The sequence below is a fragment of the Erythrolamprus reginae genome, chromosome 4 (genome assembly GCF_031021105.1).
Source record: "Erythrolamprus reginae isolate rEryReg1 chromosome 4, rEryReg1.hap1, whole genome shotgun sequence".
Lineage (NCBI taxonomy): Eukaryota > Metazoa > Chordata > Lepidosauria > Squamata > Dipsadidae > Erythrolamprus > Erythrolamprus reginae.
The window spans coordinates 693,278-710,182 of record NC_091953.1 but is presented as its reverse complement, the minus strand read 5'-3'; the positions used below and the strand labels follow the sequence as shown (position 1 = coordinate 710,182).

Genomic DNA, 16,905 nt, shown 5'->3' with positions numbered 1-16,905 from the left:
TCAAAAGGATAGATATTAATAATCATATTACAGCCCTACTGCATGGTTGGTCAATGCGCATAGACCTTGGGTAGTAGTGTGAGAACTGGGGGGCTTCAGCAGAAGGGGTGGGGGTTAAAACTTTCTCTCTCTCTCTGCAGTCTACAACTGGACGGTGGAGGAGGTGGTGCAGTGGCTGATCACCTATGTGGAGCTCCCGCAATACGAAGAGACCTTCCGGAAGCTTCAGCTCACAGGACACGCCATGCCCAGGTCAACCTGCCCCTCCATGGCCCGGGACCCAGAGGGGGGGGGCTTTGGGGGAGGCCCCTGGGAGACCCACTTTGCTTCTCAAAACCACCGTGATTTCTCTCTCTCTTTTTTTTTTTTACTTTTTTTTAAAAAAAATAAAGTTTATTGAGTTTAAATATTTAGAAAGGGTGGGGGGAAGGGCAAGGGGGAGAGAAGGCATCAGACCGTCATAAAACAGGTCCTAAAGTATACAGAGGGTAATCAAGGTCGCTGTGTTATGAGCACAATTAGAATACGTGACAAAAGATATAAAATTCATGTGCAGAATATGCAATAGAGGAGAAAAAGGGGGAAATAGACAAACCCCAACCAGTGCTACTTTTAGGCCTTCTGTGGATAGGGGGGCAAGCCCCGAGGCCCCACCCCTGAACCCCGATTCTTTCGAGCAGACTCTCTTGGGGGGCAATGGAGGCGCCTGCCCTCCCCTCCTGCTCAGGCGCTGGTCTCTCTCTCCTTCGGCCTTGCAGGCTGGCCGTCACCAATGCCACCATGACGGGGACGCTGCTGAAGATGACCGACAGGAGCCACCGGCAGAAGATGCAGCTCAAAGCCCTGGACACGGTGCTGTTCGGGCCGCCTCTCCGTGAGTGACCCAAGTCGGGGTGGAGAGGGTGGGCTGGACTGTGGCCCCCATCATCCTGAGCTGAGCAGGCCGAGGGGTTGCGGGAAGGTTAGTCCAGGCGCTTTGAAGGCGGGAGTCTGTTTCCCGGCAGCCCTGAAGCCGCGTGGCCCCCCTCCCTTGTGGCTTGGCTAAGGAAGTGTGACCTGTTGTGAGTGTGATCACAACTCCTTGTGGTTTTGTAGCGATGACGAGGAGGCTGACAAGGCTGTGGGAGCTGGCGGGGAGCCTGGTTTTCTTGGCTGGGGGGAGGGGGAGGAGAACATGTATCTATTAATTTATTGTATTTATGTTTATTTATTTATTGGGTCTGGGGTCCACAGAGCAACGACCGTATTTTCCGGAGTATAAGACGCACTTCAGTTTTTTGGGAGGAAAATAGGGAAAAGAACCTGGTTGCCAGGCCTCCTCCGTCTGCTCAGCCTCAGCCCATTATTTCATCCCCTGGTCAAGGGCTTTAAAAAAACTTTATTCGAGGAGGAGAGTGACGTGTAAGAGATTGCAAGTGGGTTACAGCTGGGAAGATTGTTAGCACCTGACTAGCGCTGGAAAGAAACATTTGGAGCAAGTAGAACAATGGAAAAAAGCCTTGCAAAGACTTGGGGCTCAGAAAACATTCTACCAAGAGAGTAACAGTGAAAAAAGAGCCTGCAAGCCGGGAAGACCTGGCAACATTGTTAGCACCTGGTTAGGGCTGGAAAGAAACTCAGGGAAAGTTAGAGCAATGAAGACGTTGGGCTTGGAAAACCTTCTCTGCAGAGAGTAACAGTGAAAGAGCCTGCAAGGGGGGAGCTGGGAAGAGGGTTAGCAGCTGGTTAGGGATGGGGGGGGGGGGATGCTACACGCCCAAATTATCAGCCTCTTTTAGGGAGGAAGAAAGTCCACCTCATTCTCAGAAACCCACCTCTGCCGCCAGGCCCTTCCGTTTTATGCCTGGGATGTTTGGTTGTTTTTACATTAAGGGTTTTAAACTGTTTTAATAATTGGATTTGTGCTATGCTTCATTGTTGTGAGCTGCTCCAAGTCTTCAGAGAGGGACGGCATACAAATCTAATAAATAATAATAATAATAATAATAATAATAATAATAATAATAATTATTATTATTATTATTAATAATAATAATAATAGCAAAATCCCCATTGCGTTTGCAGGCCATCCTCGACTCACAACAATTGTTTCTGGGACTAATAATAATAATAATAATAATAATTATTATTATTATTAATTATTATTATTATTAATTATTAATTATTATTATTATTCTTAGCCCCAGAAACAATTGTTGTGAGTCGAGGATGGCCTGCAAACGCAATGGGGATTTTGCTCTTGTTCCGTTTCCCCTTGCACTGCCTAGGGTGTGTCTTTGTGTTTGTGTTGGAAGGCAGCGTTTCCCCTGCGTGTGTGTTTTCTCTATTTGATCCTGGTGAAGCCTCCAGAACAGGGCGGAGATTATTTCATGGCCTTTGAGAAAAGGACGGGGAGTCTAATCCCCCCCGAGCTCATTCCCTGCATTTGGGGTGCTTTCAGACCTAACTTAGTGTGTGTGTGTGTGTGTGTTTGCGTGTGTTTATGTGCGTTTGTAGATTTAAAGGGATAGTTTAGAGGAAGGAGAGAGAACCTCTACTATATTCTTACTTTTGCATGTAAGGGCACTGGGGAACTAAAACTTCTATTCTGGCCACCTTGGAACCTATTTTTACAATCTGACCCATCAGGTGTTGACAGTGGGGGTCTCCCTCTGACCTTCCTGCCAATCAGCTTGAAGCTCTGTTGGGAGAATTGGGGCTAGACTTATGGTTGGGGGCCACCACAACATGATGAGGAACTATATTGAAGGGTTGTGGCGTTAGGATGGTTGAGGACTTAAAGCTAGAGTGTTATAATTCATTTAAACATACATTGATGGTCTGTTTACATATTGCCAAACCCATAGTACTCAACAGAACCCAGAAGCCTCCTGGCAAAGGTCCATTCTTCTTATTCCTGGGGGTTTGCCCCAACACAAGGCACGTGGTCTCCAGGTGGGCCCAGACCCTCTTAAACCGCCCTGCAGATGTGGCGTGCAGATTGCGGTCGGAGGAATCCGGTCGTGGGTCACCAGCTGTGCACCAAGGCAACACCGATCCCCTCGGCCCCCAGTGGATCCTCTTTAAGGCCAGAGGTCTCCCAGGGGGCTTCAGCCACAAACCCTGCTGACCACCCGTTCGGCCCTTTCACATGGAGGAAGCTGCTGGCTCCCACCAGCCCATTATCCTGAACGAAAAGCCCCCTGATCCCTGGGACAAAGGTGGATTGTTGCTACCTGTTGCTAAAAGAACAATTCGTTCTTTCTTTCTTTCTTCCCCAGGAGAAGGAGGTCACCTGCCTGCCTTCCTCCTTCCTTCCTTCCTTCCTTCCTTCCTTCCTTCCTTCCTTCCTTCCTTCCTTCCTTCCTTCCTTCCTTCCTTCCTTCTTCCTGCATAGATTTTTATCTGGCTGCAAACCGAAAACAATTCCCAGTCTCTTTCTGAACTGCGTTTTTGGCTTCTTCCAGACTAGTGGCTGGACGTTTATTATATTCCTTTTATTCATTCATTCATTCATGCATGAACACATACGTACATTACATGCATTCATAAATACATACATACGTACATTACATACTTACCCTCCTCGCCTTTCGTAAGCTCCTGAAATTCCACCTATGTCGCCAGGCATGGGGCAATTGATATACCCCTCAGCTACTATGGTTTAGGTATGGTTTGTTCGGTTGTAGGATTACTTTTTTAATAAGGGTTTTTAAAACTGTTTTTAATATTGGATGTGTATTGTTTGTTGTGAGCCACCCGAGTCTTCGGAGAGGGGTGGCATACAAATCTAATATATTATTATTATTATTATTATTATTATTATTATTATTATTATTATTTATTAGATTTGTATGCCGCCCCTCTCCATAGACTCAGGGCGGCTCACAACAGTGATAAAAACAATACATAATGACAAATCTAATAATTAGAATCTAAAATAGCAATAGTCCTACAGATTGTGCAGAATGCAGCTGCGAGAGCAGTCATGCGCCTCCCTAGGTCTGCCCATGTTTCTCCAACACTCCGCAGGTTGCACTGGCTGCCAATTGGTTTCCAGACACAATTCCAAAGTGTTGGTAATGACCTGTAAAGCCCTACATGGCATCGGACCAGTTTACTTACTCAATTGCCTTCTGCCGCATGAATCCCAGTGACCGGTTGGCCTTCTCGGGGTCTCGTTGACTAAGCAATGTTGTCTGGCGGGACCCAGGGGAAGAGCCTTCTCTGTGGCGGCCCTGGCCCTCTGGAATCAACTCCCCCCCAGAGATTCACACTGCCCCCACCCTCCTCACCTTCTGCAAGAGCCTAAAGACTCATTTATGCCAGCAGGCTGGGGGCCACTAGACTCCAGTCCCTGCTGATGAATGTCTGTATGGCGGTTGTCTGAATGGGTATGATTGATTTTAATGTGTCTGGGGATTTTAGATTGCTTGTTTAGTGCAACTAATTGGATTTGTCTATTGCTTTCTGTTGTTTTTATATGTTGTAAGCCGCCCCGAGTCCTCGGAGAGGGACGGCATATAAATCCAATCTATCGGTCAATCAATCAATCACTGGCCTAGGGCCTCCTGCTTGACTGTGGGGTTAGACTAGAACACTGTTTCCCAACCGTGGCAACTTGAAGATATTTGGACTTCAATTCCCAGAATTCCCCAGCCAGCACAAGCTGGGGGATTCTGGGAGTTGAAGTCCAAATATCTTCAAGTGGCCAAGGTTAGGAAACACTGGATTGAAGACCTCCAAGGTCCCTTCCTGAGAGCTCTGGTGCTGCAGAGAGACCAAGGGGGGGGGGTCTTCTAAGCTTCTTCGGCCCACCCATTCTGGGCCATTCAGACGTGTGCGTTGAAAGCCCTCCGGCTACGGGGAGAGAGGACCGACGGATGGAGGGACGATGACCCCCTTCCCTTCCCTGGAATCTGGAAGCCAGTGGGCGTGTTCTGCCCCGGGGATCAGATCAAAGGCTCCAGGAAGAGGGGGGAGGGGAGGAGCTGGGTGGGTCTCCTTGGTGTTGACCCTCCCCCTCCCCTCCCCTCCCCAGTGACCCGCCACAACCACTTGAAAGACTTCATGCTGGTGGTCTCCATCGTGATTGGCGTGGGCGGCTGCTGGTTTGCCTACATCCAGAACCGCTACTCCAAGGAGCACATGAAGAAGATGATGAAGGACCTGGAGGGGCTCCACCGGGCGGAGCAGAGCCTGCATGACCTCCAGGAAAGGTGGGTGGGTGGGGGGCCCTTCTCCCTCCCTCCCCTCCCTCCCTTTCTCTCCTCCCTCCCTCCCTTTTACTTTCCCCTTTGTTTGTTCCTTCCTTCCTTTTCTCCCTCCCTCCCTCCCTCTTCTCCCTCACTCCCTTCTTCCTTTTCCTCCCTTGAGAAACATTGGATGAATTCCCCACAGGGTGACTGGGGGGGGGCTCCCTTGTATGTCAGGGCGATGGTGGCCCCCAACCCATTTCTTTATTCTGGTTGCCCTTGCTCCAGCCCTTCCACCAAGAGAGGCTGCCCGAAGAGACAGGGTCAATCATGGGCAGAAGGCTCCTCCCAAATGCTCTTGGGGGTCTTGGGGGTCTTCTGGCTGGCCTTGGGCTTCCCTGCAGGCTCATGAATTCCCGGAGCCAAAGTCCATCGGTTGCAAACTCTGAATCCGAGCTTCCCACCCAGTTGAAAGTTAAAATCCCTTCCCCCCCCCCAAAACTGTCACGTTGCCCACTCAGGTTGTGCCAGTGTGGCCAGACCTCCTTCTGCTTCCGCCCAGGTGGGTGGGCACAGGATGGCCTTGAACCCCCTCGAAAGAAAGAATGCTCTGTGGCTGCACCCGCTCCCTCCTGAAGCCCCCCCTCCCAAGTGCCCCTCAGGCCTCCTAGTGGATCCATCACTCCAACCTCTGCACCGTCTTGACCCACTCACTCACTCACGCCCCCGCCCGCCCCCCGTCCTCTCGCCCAGGCTGCAGAAGGCGCAGGAGGAGCACCGCTCGGTGGAGGTGGAGAAGGTCTCGCTGGAGAAGCGGCTGCAGGACGAGATCAGCATCGCCAAGCAGGAGGCGCACCGGCTGCGGGAGCTGCGCGAAGGCACCGAGAACGAGCTCAGCCGGCAGAAGTACGCCGAGCAGGAGCTGGAGCAGGTAGGCCTGGGGGGGAGGGGAGGGGGTGGCCCCTGCTGGGCCCCTGGGCTGCGGGGTGGGGGGAGGGCCCTCGGTGCCTCTCTCGGCTCGGCTGTTTCTTCGCAGGCGTTTCACAATCCGCACTAGACACTTTTCTGGTTTCAGGCTCGTGCAGATAATAATTGGAATAAAAGATCACTCAATGCATCTCATTGTAAGACACAACGTTTGTATTTGTTCTCTGCTGAAATACAACAACGTTACACGCAGTGTTTTCCTTTCCTCCTCTCCATCCTTAGCAGTTAAGTAGATTAGCTTGGTAGTAACATAAAAACATTCCACAAGTCATTCTAAAACCTATGGGCTAATCAGGGCCAGCCAGAAGTCATCAAAGCAGGCAAATAAATCACACAAAGATTATCTTACGCTCCGGAGCTTGTCTTGGAACGGCAAGATTGACGAAATCAGCGTCTCTTCCGTTTCACACCCGGACGTGAGGTAATCGATTAATTAATTCCTCCCTCTAATATCTCCTCCCTCCTTCTTCTAAGCGTCTCTGAAAGCGTCTAAAACGAGCATCTCTCCCTCTCTCCTCTCCCCCACTGGATTCATCTGAGCCCATGTGCCTGTCCTTAGCTCCATGGTCTCCACTGACCGTGTCCTCTGTGGCTCAATCTGGGAAATTTACCATCTCTAAATCACCTTCCTCCTCCTCCTCCTCCTCCTCTGAGTCTGAATATTCCTCAAGCTGCAAGAAGGATACACAACAGGTACCATGCTGATGATGGCTACAGCACGGAAGGTGTTACCTGGTCAGGTCATGAGACGTCTGCGGGAAAACAGCCAAGCCCCCTACACACAACACACACACACTGCTGCTCCTCCTCCTCCTCCCTGCAAACCCCATTGCCTCCCCACATGGATGACGTTGCCTAGTTGGGTGATGAAACGTCTCCCAGAAAACCCACCTGGGGCCCCTCACCTGAGCCCCAGGCTGCAAATGGTCCCTTTTCTTGCTCCCTGGACCTTTCTGCAGGGGTCACTCTCTGGGTTAAGTGTCGAGCAGAGGGACCCCGGAGTTGCCAAGGAACTGAATTGAAACATTTTATTTATTGATTTATTTATTGGATTTGTGTGCCGCCCCTCTCCGCAGACTCGGGGTGGCTAGCAACAGTAATAAAAACAGCATGTAAATCCAATACTAAAACAGCTAAAAAAACCCTTATTTGTAAAACCAAACATACATACAAACAAGCATACCATGCATAAATTGTAAAGGCCTCTCACGGCCTCCCCCTCCGTGCCCAGCGCCTGACCGTATTTCTGTCGACTGCAGATTCTCCATCAACGGCACACAAACGTTTGTGAATGTTCCCAACAGTTTCTTTCTCTGCAGTGAGAAATTCAATGACGAACATGCAGCTTGTAACGTCCATCGCTTACAGGCGCCATTTCGAAACACGGCTGCAGCTACGCTCTCTGTCTGAAGAAACACACAATTTACACACACACTCCTGACCATTCAAATCATGTCTATCTAAAGTTTCCCATTCGTACCATTACTGCAGGCTGAGAGAAAAAAAAGTGGTTCATTCCTTTCTACGTGACCTTCGTACATCAGTCAATCACTCTCAATACATACACAATATTATAAGCATACTGCAGTATGAGCCTTCCTTACAACATACATTAAACCATCCTTTGAACCCACCCTTCTACAGCATAGTCACACAGACAAGCCAGAAACAGCAGAGAGTAACCAGAGAGAGAAAGGCGTCTGGCTCCCTCTAGTGGCCAATTGCAGCACTAACACTTAAAGATTTAGTGTCATGATTCATTTAAACATACATTGATAGTTTGTTTATATATTGCCAAACCCAACCCCTTATGTACATGGTACTAACACTCTGGACAAAGCCCCTTTGACCGGCCACCTTTCGGACAGGCTCAACCCTCCGCTGGCCCTGGAGCCTGAAGCTGTTGCTCTTCTGCAGAGGGTTGTTGCCTGGTGTGTCTTGCGCACGTGCTCTCATCCCCCCTCCCCTCCCTCCCCAGGTGCGCATGGCCCTCCGGAATGCGGAGAAGGAGCTGGAGTCGCACAGCAGCTGGGCGGCCCCCGGAGCCCTCCAGAAGTGGCTGCAGCTGACCCACGAGGTGGAGGTCCAGTACTACAACGTCAAGAAGCAGAGCGCGGAGAAGCAGCTGCTCCTGGCCAAGGAGGGGGTGAGTGAGTGGCCCTCTCTGGGGTCCCCCGAGTCCCCTCCCAACCCGTTGTAAAACAGCAGGGAGGGGTCTCCACCCCCCGGCAGCCCTCAACGTAACAGCCAAACCAAGACCAGAGTTTCCGCTACTAATCGAGTCGGTCGTTCAGTGAATCCAAGATGGTTTTCTACCTTTTTTTGCCATGGCTGCTAATCGAATCATGCAGCCGTGTGAAGGAGTGTGGAGAGCGGTCTGTGAGTTAAGAGCCTAAGAAGAACCCTGCTGAATGGGGCCACAGCCCATGGAGTCCAGCCTTCTGTGTCCCACAGTGGCCCCCCAATTGTCCCCCTTGGGGATCTTTAATAATAATAATAATAATAGCAATAATAATTTATTAGATTTGTATGCCGCCCCTCTCCGAAGACTCAGGGCAGCTCACAACAGTGATAAAAACAGTATAACAATGGAACAAATCTAATAATAAAAATTATATAAAAAACCCCAACTGTTAAAAACCATACAACACATACATACCAAATATAAAATATAAGAAAGCCTGGGGGAGATGTCTCAGTTCCCCCATGTCTGGCGATATAGGTGGGTCTTGAATAACTTGCGAAAGACAAGGAGGGTGGGGGCTGTTCTAATCTCCGGGGGGAGTTGGTTCCAGAGGGCCGGGGCCGCCACAGAGAGGGCTCTTCTCCTGGAGCCCGCCAAACAACATTGTTTGGTATACGGGACCCGGAGAAGGCCAACTCTGTGGGACCTTATCGGCCACTGGGATTCGTGCGGCAGAAGGCGGTCCTGGAGGTATTCTGGTCCAAAGCCATGTAGGGCTTTAAAGGTCATGACCAACACTTTGAATTGTGACCGGAAACTGATCGGCAGCCAGTGCAGGCCACGGAGTGTTGTAGAAACGTGGGCGAATCTAGGAAGCCCCATGATAGCTCTCGTGGCCGCATTCTGCACGATCTGGAGTTTCCGAACTCTCTTCAAAGGTCGCCCCATGTAGAGAGCATTGCAGTAATCGAACCTCGAGGTGATGAGGGCATGAGTGACTGTGAGCAATGACTCCCTGTCCAAATAGGGCCACAACTGGGGCACCAGGCGAACCTGGGCAAACGCCCCCCTCCCCACAGCTGAGAGATGGAAAGAAAGATTTAAGAGAAAGAGAAGGCCAGACCCTCCCTTTCCCTTGACCCCCAACACATGGGATTCCCTAAGGGGACCCTGTCTTCCTCAACCAACATAGAGGTGGCACTTGGACCTCCGTTTCAATCACCACCTATGATACACTCATCATCCATGAATCTGTCTCATGCTGCCTTGAAGCTCTGCAGGCTGACAGCTGTCACGACCTCTCCTGGAAGGGAGTCCCATCAACCAAGGACCCTCTGGGTGAAGAAGAAATATTCCCCTTGATTTGTCCTCACTTTCTCACCTGTGAGCTTCAGGGAGTGGCCCCTTGTCCTAGTATTGTGGGATAGAGGAAATATTTTTTTCTCCATCCACCTTTTCTGTCCCATGCAGGATTTTATGCCCTTCGACCGAGTGACCCCTTCAACGCTTCTGTCTTTCAAGGCTGAAGAGACCGAGGCCTTGCAACCTGGTTTCATCGGGGTGGGGGGGGGGGCTCCATTTCCTTGATTGTTCTTGTTGCCATTTTTTGCACCTTTTCCACTTCCATTCTATCCTTCTTGAGCTGACCAGAACTGGACACAGGACTCCAAGTGTGGTCTTGCCATCGATTTGTGCAGAGGCAAAACAACCCTTGCTGACTCATTTTCGATTCCCTTCCTGATCCTAATCCCTGAGTGGTCTGATGCCTCCCCCTCCCTTCCTCTCCCCCCCCCCAGGCCGAAAAAATCAAGAAGAAGCGCAACACCCTCTTTGGGACCTTCCACGTGGCCCACAGCTCCTCCCTGGACGACGTGGACCACAAGATCCTGAGCGCCAAGTGAGTCTCCTGGGGCCACGGACCCTCCCCTCCCCCTCCTCCCAGCAGCCTTTGCAGTGAGGGGGGTGGGCTCTTCCAGGGGGGCTGGTCCCTGACTGGCGACCACAGTTGGAAAGGAAGATTTCCGTCACTAAGCAGGGCAGGTGTCCACTGAATGACCACAGTGCTTCGTGAGCCTGATTTTGTGCAGTGAGCGAATCGTTGCAGTTGTTTTGACGTGGTCATTAAGCGAATACGGCTTCCGGCCATTCGCTTTGCTGGTCAGAAGCGGCTGGGGAGCTTGCAGGGGGGCACCCAGGGGACCTCGGGATGGGGCAGCCTGGATAAATGCAGGAAGTCCTCGACTTAATGTCCATTTCTGGTGCTAAGCGAGACCGTCGTTAGGTGGGTCTTGGTTGAATTATTTTTTAAAGAAAATATCATCTTTCTTGAAGATAAATAGGGGAGGGGACACGTGGAGTAAAAGGACTATGCGGATATTGGTACAAATGTATATGGATTTAGAGAATAGGGTTATAAATCAAAATACACACTTACATGTGTAAGAGGAAATAGAGAGAGAGAAAGAGAAGGAAGGAAAAAGGGGAAAGAAAGAAGAAGAATAGAATAGAATTCTTTCTTGGCCAAGAAAAAGAGACATTGGTCAAGAATCATGTGGTCCGACACTTAATGGTTGTCACAGGGGTCAAATAAGCAATGAGGAAACGGTCATTCCTCAAAGAAGAGATAAATTCATATCTAAGAATTTATCAGATGTCGTAAATAGTGACAACTTAGTATCTGTTGACCCGATTACAGCTTTTAAGATCTTTTCTTACAAAAGAAAGTTTTGAGTTTCTAGACTTGAGTTAGAGTTTACATTTCTGTCCTTCCGAATGTGTCCATCCTTTCACCAATGATTCACAGGGTTCCTTTGTAGGTTTGTGGGATCGTTGTTTGGGTGAAGGTTAAGAGGGTCACCATGGAGTTGCATGTAGGTTTGGGTTGATTTTGTGACATAAGACAAAGGCCAGTTGCCAGTTGTGATCAGCGAGCACCCAAGGGATACCGCAACGGTCACAACTGTGAGGACTGGTCCCGTTGCAACTTCGAACGGTTGCAAGTTGAGGACTCTTTGTGGTGTTGCCAGGGGAGGGGGGGTGTAGGGCCTGAGTAGGGTTCTACCCCCCCCCGCGTTGTCTCCGCTGGCCTCCTTACTCTCCCCCTCCCCCCACAGGCAGGCGCTGAGCGAGGTGACGGCCGCCCTGCGGGAACGGCTCCACCGCTGGCAGCAGATCGAGGCGCTGTGCGGCTTCCAGATCGTCAGCAACCCCGGGATCCCCACGCTGGTCACGGCCCTCAACATCGACCCCAGCTGGGTGGGCGGGGGCCCCTCGCGCCCCAACCCCTCCCACTTCATCATGACGGACGACGTGGACGACCTGGACGACGAGATGGTCTCCCCGCTCTCCATGCAGTGTAGGTGGGGGAGGGGACCCCGGGGACCCCCCGCAGACGCCCCCCCCACACCCCTTCCTCCTCAATCAGAGCCCTAGGATGACAGCCATAGTGGCACCCAGTTTTCAAGTGGATTACGACCCGTTTTATGACCGTTGCTAAGTGAATATTTGCCCCTCCCCCTCGGGCTCCCCCCTCCCCACACGCCCCCGCTCCACCCTCCTTCAGATTACAACCTCTAAGGTTTTTAAAAAAATAATTTTTAATTGATTTTTATAGTAATACTAAAACATTCACCCAACACAAAACAATGGGCTCAATGCTCAAAGTGACCACCACCAGACATCATCCATTTTTTAAAATTACAACCAGTTTTTAATTGGATTACGACCCGTCTTATGGCCGTTGGTAAGTGAATCGTTGCATTGGTTAAGTTAGTCACACGGTCTTTAAGTGAATCGGGCTTCCCCGTCACAAAAGAGGATCCCGCGACCATCCTAACTCCGAGTCGCTTGTCAGGTGTGGTCAAGATTTTGATCACGTGACCACCGCGGAGAAGGTTGCAATGGTCATAAGTGTGAAAAACGGTCCTAAGTCATTTTTCTTAGCGATTAACTTTGAATGGTCACTAACTGAGTGGCTGTAAGCTGAGGATCAGCCTAGTTCAGTCCACGGGGGGGCGGAGGGGAAGGGTCGTGGCCCTTTAGGTCCGCCCTGGGAGGAAGGGTCCCAGAGAAGCCCCGTCCTGACCCTGGGAAGGCCCCGCCTCTGTCTCGAGGGTCCTGGCTGGGGGCTCCAGGGGTCTTCCGGCACAGAACACCTCGAGGGGGGGAGTACCTGGTTGCTGAGGAGCCCCGCCGGACGTGGGACCCACCTCGACGCCAGTGACGTTTTCTCTCTCCCGCCTGCTGATGCCAGACGTGGCCTTGCTTATGGGGCGCCAGTGCAGTGACCGCTTCGCCCCCTGCCCGGAGGACCAGGCCTTCTGGAAGCCGCCCGGTTTGAGCCTTCTTGTCTCCGATCCGCTTTCACCTCCCCCCCACCCGGACTAAACTCCGCGAGTGCCACTTCCTGCCTCCGCGTCTGGGCGACTCTCTCTTCTGGCATAACCGCTAATCCTCACCCGCGCTCTCCGCTGACCCTTTGGGAGGGCCCTGAAAGCAGAGCGGGGGTGGGGGGTTGGGGGATGGGGGTGCAGACTTCCGTAGTCAACGCCCAGAATTCCCCACTTGGGGGTTCCCAGCCCCCCTCCAGCAGAATCAGGTCTCTCAGGGCTGCGTGGAAGGGGGTCAAAATGGGAGGGGGGCCTTCTCTCCCCAGGGATGATGTCACACGGGGAGGGAGACCCCACGGAGGAGCCCCCCCACCCGATAGATCTCCTCGCCAGTTCAGTTTTCCCCCTCCAAATCATCCCCATCCAGGGAAGAGGTGCAGGAGCCCCTTCTTGGGAGGGGGGCTCGGGTGGGTGGGGCAGATGGCGCTGAGTGGTCCCCCCTCAACCGGCTGCTTCCGGGTTCTTCGCTTCACTCCCAGCAGGGCCCGATTCTGCCTCGTGTCTTTTGTGCACCTTATGGGTCACTCCCTGTCTTCCGTCTACAGGCCCCTCCGGCCTAGCTGGCAGCTTTGGGCACCGTGGGGCCGGGGCCGACAGGTGGGGCTGGCATTTAGGGAGGCAGCCAGACGGTGGTCTTGTGTGCTTCGGCCGGACTGGGGGAAAGCTCACCTCGTCTTCCTTGGCTGGTTGCGTCACCGGGAGTGGGGGGAGAAGAAAGCAGGGGGGCTTAGGGGGAAAGCCGGGCAGGCTCTGACCCCCATCCTTCCCTCCCTCCCTCCCTCCTGGACAAGCGCCGTCCGCAGCAGCCTCTCTCTCTCTCTCTAACAGGCCCTTCTTCCCTTCTCTCCCCCCAGCTCCCACCTTGACGAGCAGCGTCGTTCGCCAGCGCCTGGTGGACCCCCCGCATTCCTTGGGATCGCAGAGGTTGGTAGAGAGTCACCTGCAGGCCCCCGGCCAGGGGGAGTCTGGACCGCTGGTGCATTACCTGCCCGGCAGAGTCGCTCTGCGCCGAATGCCCAGCCTCTCCGGTGGCAGCAACAGCATCGACGTCCCAACAGCGCCACCACCATACTCCTCCTCCTCCTCCTCGGCTCCCGCCCCCCACGGGCTGCCCATCCTCTACCACCACACCACCTCCTCCTACATCCTGCAGATGGATGCCCTGCCCAGCCTGGCCCCTCCCGACCTCACCTCGGGGATGTACGGCCAGACGGAGAGCTCAGGGTACCGTCCTGTCTGCTTGGCCTCGGCATGGCCCCCCTCGCCTAACCTCCGGCCGGCCGTCGGCCGCTGCACGGGGTGTGGTGGTGCCTGCTGTGGCTTCCCGTGAGCCCCCACTAACCGCACCTCTCTCGATCCCCGGGTGGGAGTGTGCGTGGCTCGTTTGTTGTGCTCTGAAGTGCTGTGGACGACGTGTGTCCGGCGGTTCGCATGGCCCGGCTTCGGCGGCGGTGGCTCCGTTTGCCCGCTCGCCTGGGGGGGCTGCCTGGAAGGACAGCAGTAGCATTTATAGCCCCCCCCCAGCACTCTCTGGATTGGAGTGAGGCCCTTCCAGAGCGTCCCCAGCAGCCCCCCCCATCCAAGATGGTGGCAGCGTTCTCCGCCATCCATCTGCAGGCAGAGTCAGTCCCCGCCCCCTTTGGAAGAGGCAAGCGCCCCTCCCATCCAGAGGCTCCTCCCCCAGGACTGTCGGGCTGGGACTTGGATTCCTCCACACCCGTCCCCATGCCCCCCGGATGGGAGAAAGGGAGCCTGCCCTCCCCCTCCACCTGCTTGTAGCTGCCTCTGTGCATTGGCCTACTTGGGGGTGGTCTTGTGGGTGGTCCACGTCTGGCTCAGCTGGTCACAGAGTTTGAGGACCAGGAGACGGAGGAGTACTGGCATCTCAGGGAATTGGAGACTGGGGAACCACCAGAGACTATATGGTTATGTCTGAATCAGAGGATGATGGGGACTTTGCATCTCATAGATGCAAAGGTCAGAAGGATGAGAGCCAGGCACGAATATCTCTCTAGAAGGGGGTCTAGGCATTGATTAGATCTATGGGACATTTAGCAACACCTTGTCAGTAGTCTGAGGGTTGGGGAAGCGTAGAAATCTAAAAGTGAATAAAGGAAAGGGAGGAAAGGAAGGAAGGAAAGAAAGAAAGAAAGAAAGAAAGAAAGAAAGAAAGAAAGGACAGATGGGAGAAGAGGTGTGGCCAGCAACGTTCACCATGAGAACAGGGCCGAGAGAGACTGTTTCTGACTCCACAGATCTTGATTCCTGCTTTTACAGAAGGTGGTTAAGTCCTCAACAGTGAGGGAAGGGGAAAAATACCAGACACGCCTCCTTAGGGAGGTTTTATGCCTCTGGCTGTCCAGCATCCCGGACTGTTATCTGGGCTCCTCAGGCGGGAATGTTGTCCGCCTGCAACGCCTGGGAATCCACTTGTTTCTGGCTGGATTTTGTGTTCATGTTACTACTTTTGCCTCGACCAGTGTCCCAAGCGTGTGGGGGCTTCCTAATAATTGACCTGGCCGGACAGAACAGGTGGCATGGAGGGACCCCGCTAGCCGGCCTTCCCTGGGTTCAGTCTGTGAAAGAATTGGGCGGGGGGGGCATCGGAAGGCAGGTGGCTGCTCTGTGGGCCCCTGAGTGCAAGGGCGCATGGGATCCAGTCCTTCCAGGCTCACCGACTGACTCCCGTCTTCTCAACCCCCAACCTCCCCCCCCCCTCCAGGGACCTGACCTGCTCGGACTCGGACCCCTCCATCCCGCACCTGGGTGACCTCCCGCGGGCGTCCATCTCCATGCCCAAGCTGCGCCCCGCCTTGCTGAGCAAACCGGCTGAGGAGCAGCCGTCCCCGACGGAGCCGTCCGAGTCGGAGAGTCCACTCTCGATGAAGAAGGTGCCCCCGCTCAACCACCACCCTCCCGGGGGCCTGGAGAAGGCGGCCAGCCTGGGGGAGCTGGGGCCGGCGGGGGCCCATTCGGCAGACTCCTCCCGCTCGCAGAGCCCCAGCTCCACCGAGCCGGACACCCCCTCGCCCCCTGCCAATGGCCGCGCTGCCCTCGCCCTCCTGCCCGGCAAGACGAACAGCCGCATCCCACACCTGGCGGCCAAGAAGGGGGGGGCCGCGGCGGGCGAAGAGGACAGCGGCTCCACCGGCGAGGAGACTGACTCAGGCCACGGGAAGAAGAAGTTCCCTCTGAAGATCTTTAAGAAGCCCCGGAAGTAGCCAGTGGGGACACGGAAGGCCTGGGCCGCCCTCCACCGCCAACGGCCGCTGGAGACAGAGACGCTCTTCGCGGGGGGGCCTCCCGGGGCCGGAGCGCCCTGCTTGGCTGCGCATGGCTTGCACCCGCTGCCCCCCCTTTCTGCCCGCTGCTCCCCTGCGCGCGGCCGGAGCCAGGGGACCCCAACAGGCGCCCCTGGACTGCGGCCGTCCTTCGGGAGCAGAACCAAAGCTTTGTGGCTCTCGCGGCCACTCGGTGTAGCTGGTGGAGAAAGGCCGGAGTGGCCACGTGGGAGCCCATCTGGCTGTGTCTCAGGGCAAAAGGAGGAAGGTGGCCGCCTGGCCAGCGAGGCTGCAGAAGGGGGGCAGCTCCTTGGTCCGGCCAGCTGCTTTTCCTAAAACTGTTTTGAATATAATAATAAAGCATGTAGACTTATTTTAATCAGGTTGACCCTGTGGTGTCCTTATGGGGTGTCCCCCTCCCCTGAAAAAGGAGCCGGCCTTTCATTTCCTCTTAAGGGCCCCGGGATGGCTCCTGCCTTCTTAGCTGGCGGAACTCTCTGCCACTAGCCAGGAGAAGATCCCACAAACGCCAAGGAGCCCAGATTCCCCAGCAGGGACACAACACTTGTTGGGAGCCACCCTGAGTCTCATCTAAATCTAACAAATAAATAAAATAAACATGCAGCACACACCGCAGCTCCCTGCCCATCCCACAGGTTTTATTTCTCTCTGGCCTCCGGAAGGGTCTCCAGGAACGGTCGGAATTGGCTTGAGTGTGTGGTTCTGCCCACTAGTGGGTGGCTGCCCTTCACGCGCCACCCGGCGTACCAGGTGCAAAAATGGTGACCAGCTGACGCGCGCATGCCTCCAGGCAGGATTTGGTTTCTGGGTATGCGCAGGAAGCGAAGTCTTGCGAGAGGACGTGCATGCATGTGAGATTTTATTTATTA

General features: G+C 53.8%; 1 protein-coding gene across 4 annotated transcripts in view; it reads left to right on the top strand.

Annotated features, from left to right (window-relative positions):
- The window catches only part of STIM1 (stromal interaction molecule 1), a 66,482-nt gene extending 50,088 nt beyond the window's left edge, over window positions 1–16,394 (top strand). For 2 of the 4 annotated variants that reach the window (XM_070749360.1, XM_070749364.1), the window contains exons 4-13: window positions 141–252; window positions 759–874; window positions 5,021–5,198; window positions 5,928–6,105; window positions 8,140–8,307; window positions 10,143–10,243; window positions 11,460–11,701; window positions 12,599–12,679; window positions 13,589–13,658; window positions 15,457–16,394. In XM_070749360.1, the coding sequence (XP_070605461.1) occupies window positions 141–252; window positions 759–874; window positions 5,021–5,198; window positions 5,928–6,105; window positions 8,140–8,307; window positions 10,143–10,243; window positions 11,460–11,701; window positions 12,599–12,679; window positions 13,589–13,658; window positions 15,457–15,955 (1,745 nt within the window). In that variant the 3' untranslated portion in view covers window positions 15,956–16,394. The remainder of the gene's footprint in view (window positions 1–140; window positions 253–758; window positions 875–5,020; window positions 5,199–5,927; window positions 6,106–8,139; window positions 8,308–10,142; window positions 10,244–11,459; window positions 11,702–12,598; window positions 12,680–13,588; window positions 13,659–15,456) is intronic. The other 2 variants (XM_070749362.1, XM_070749361.1) reach the window with 1 other exon arrangement.
- Window positions 16,395–16,905: the final 511 nt, after the last annotated feature.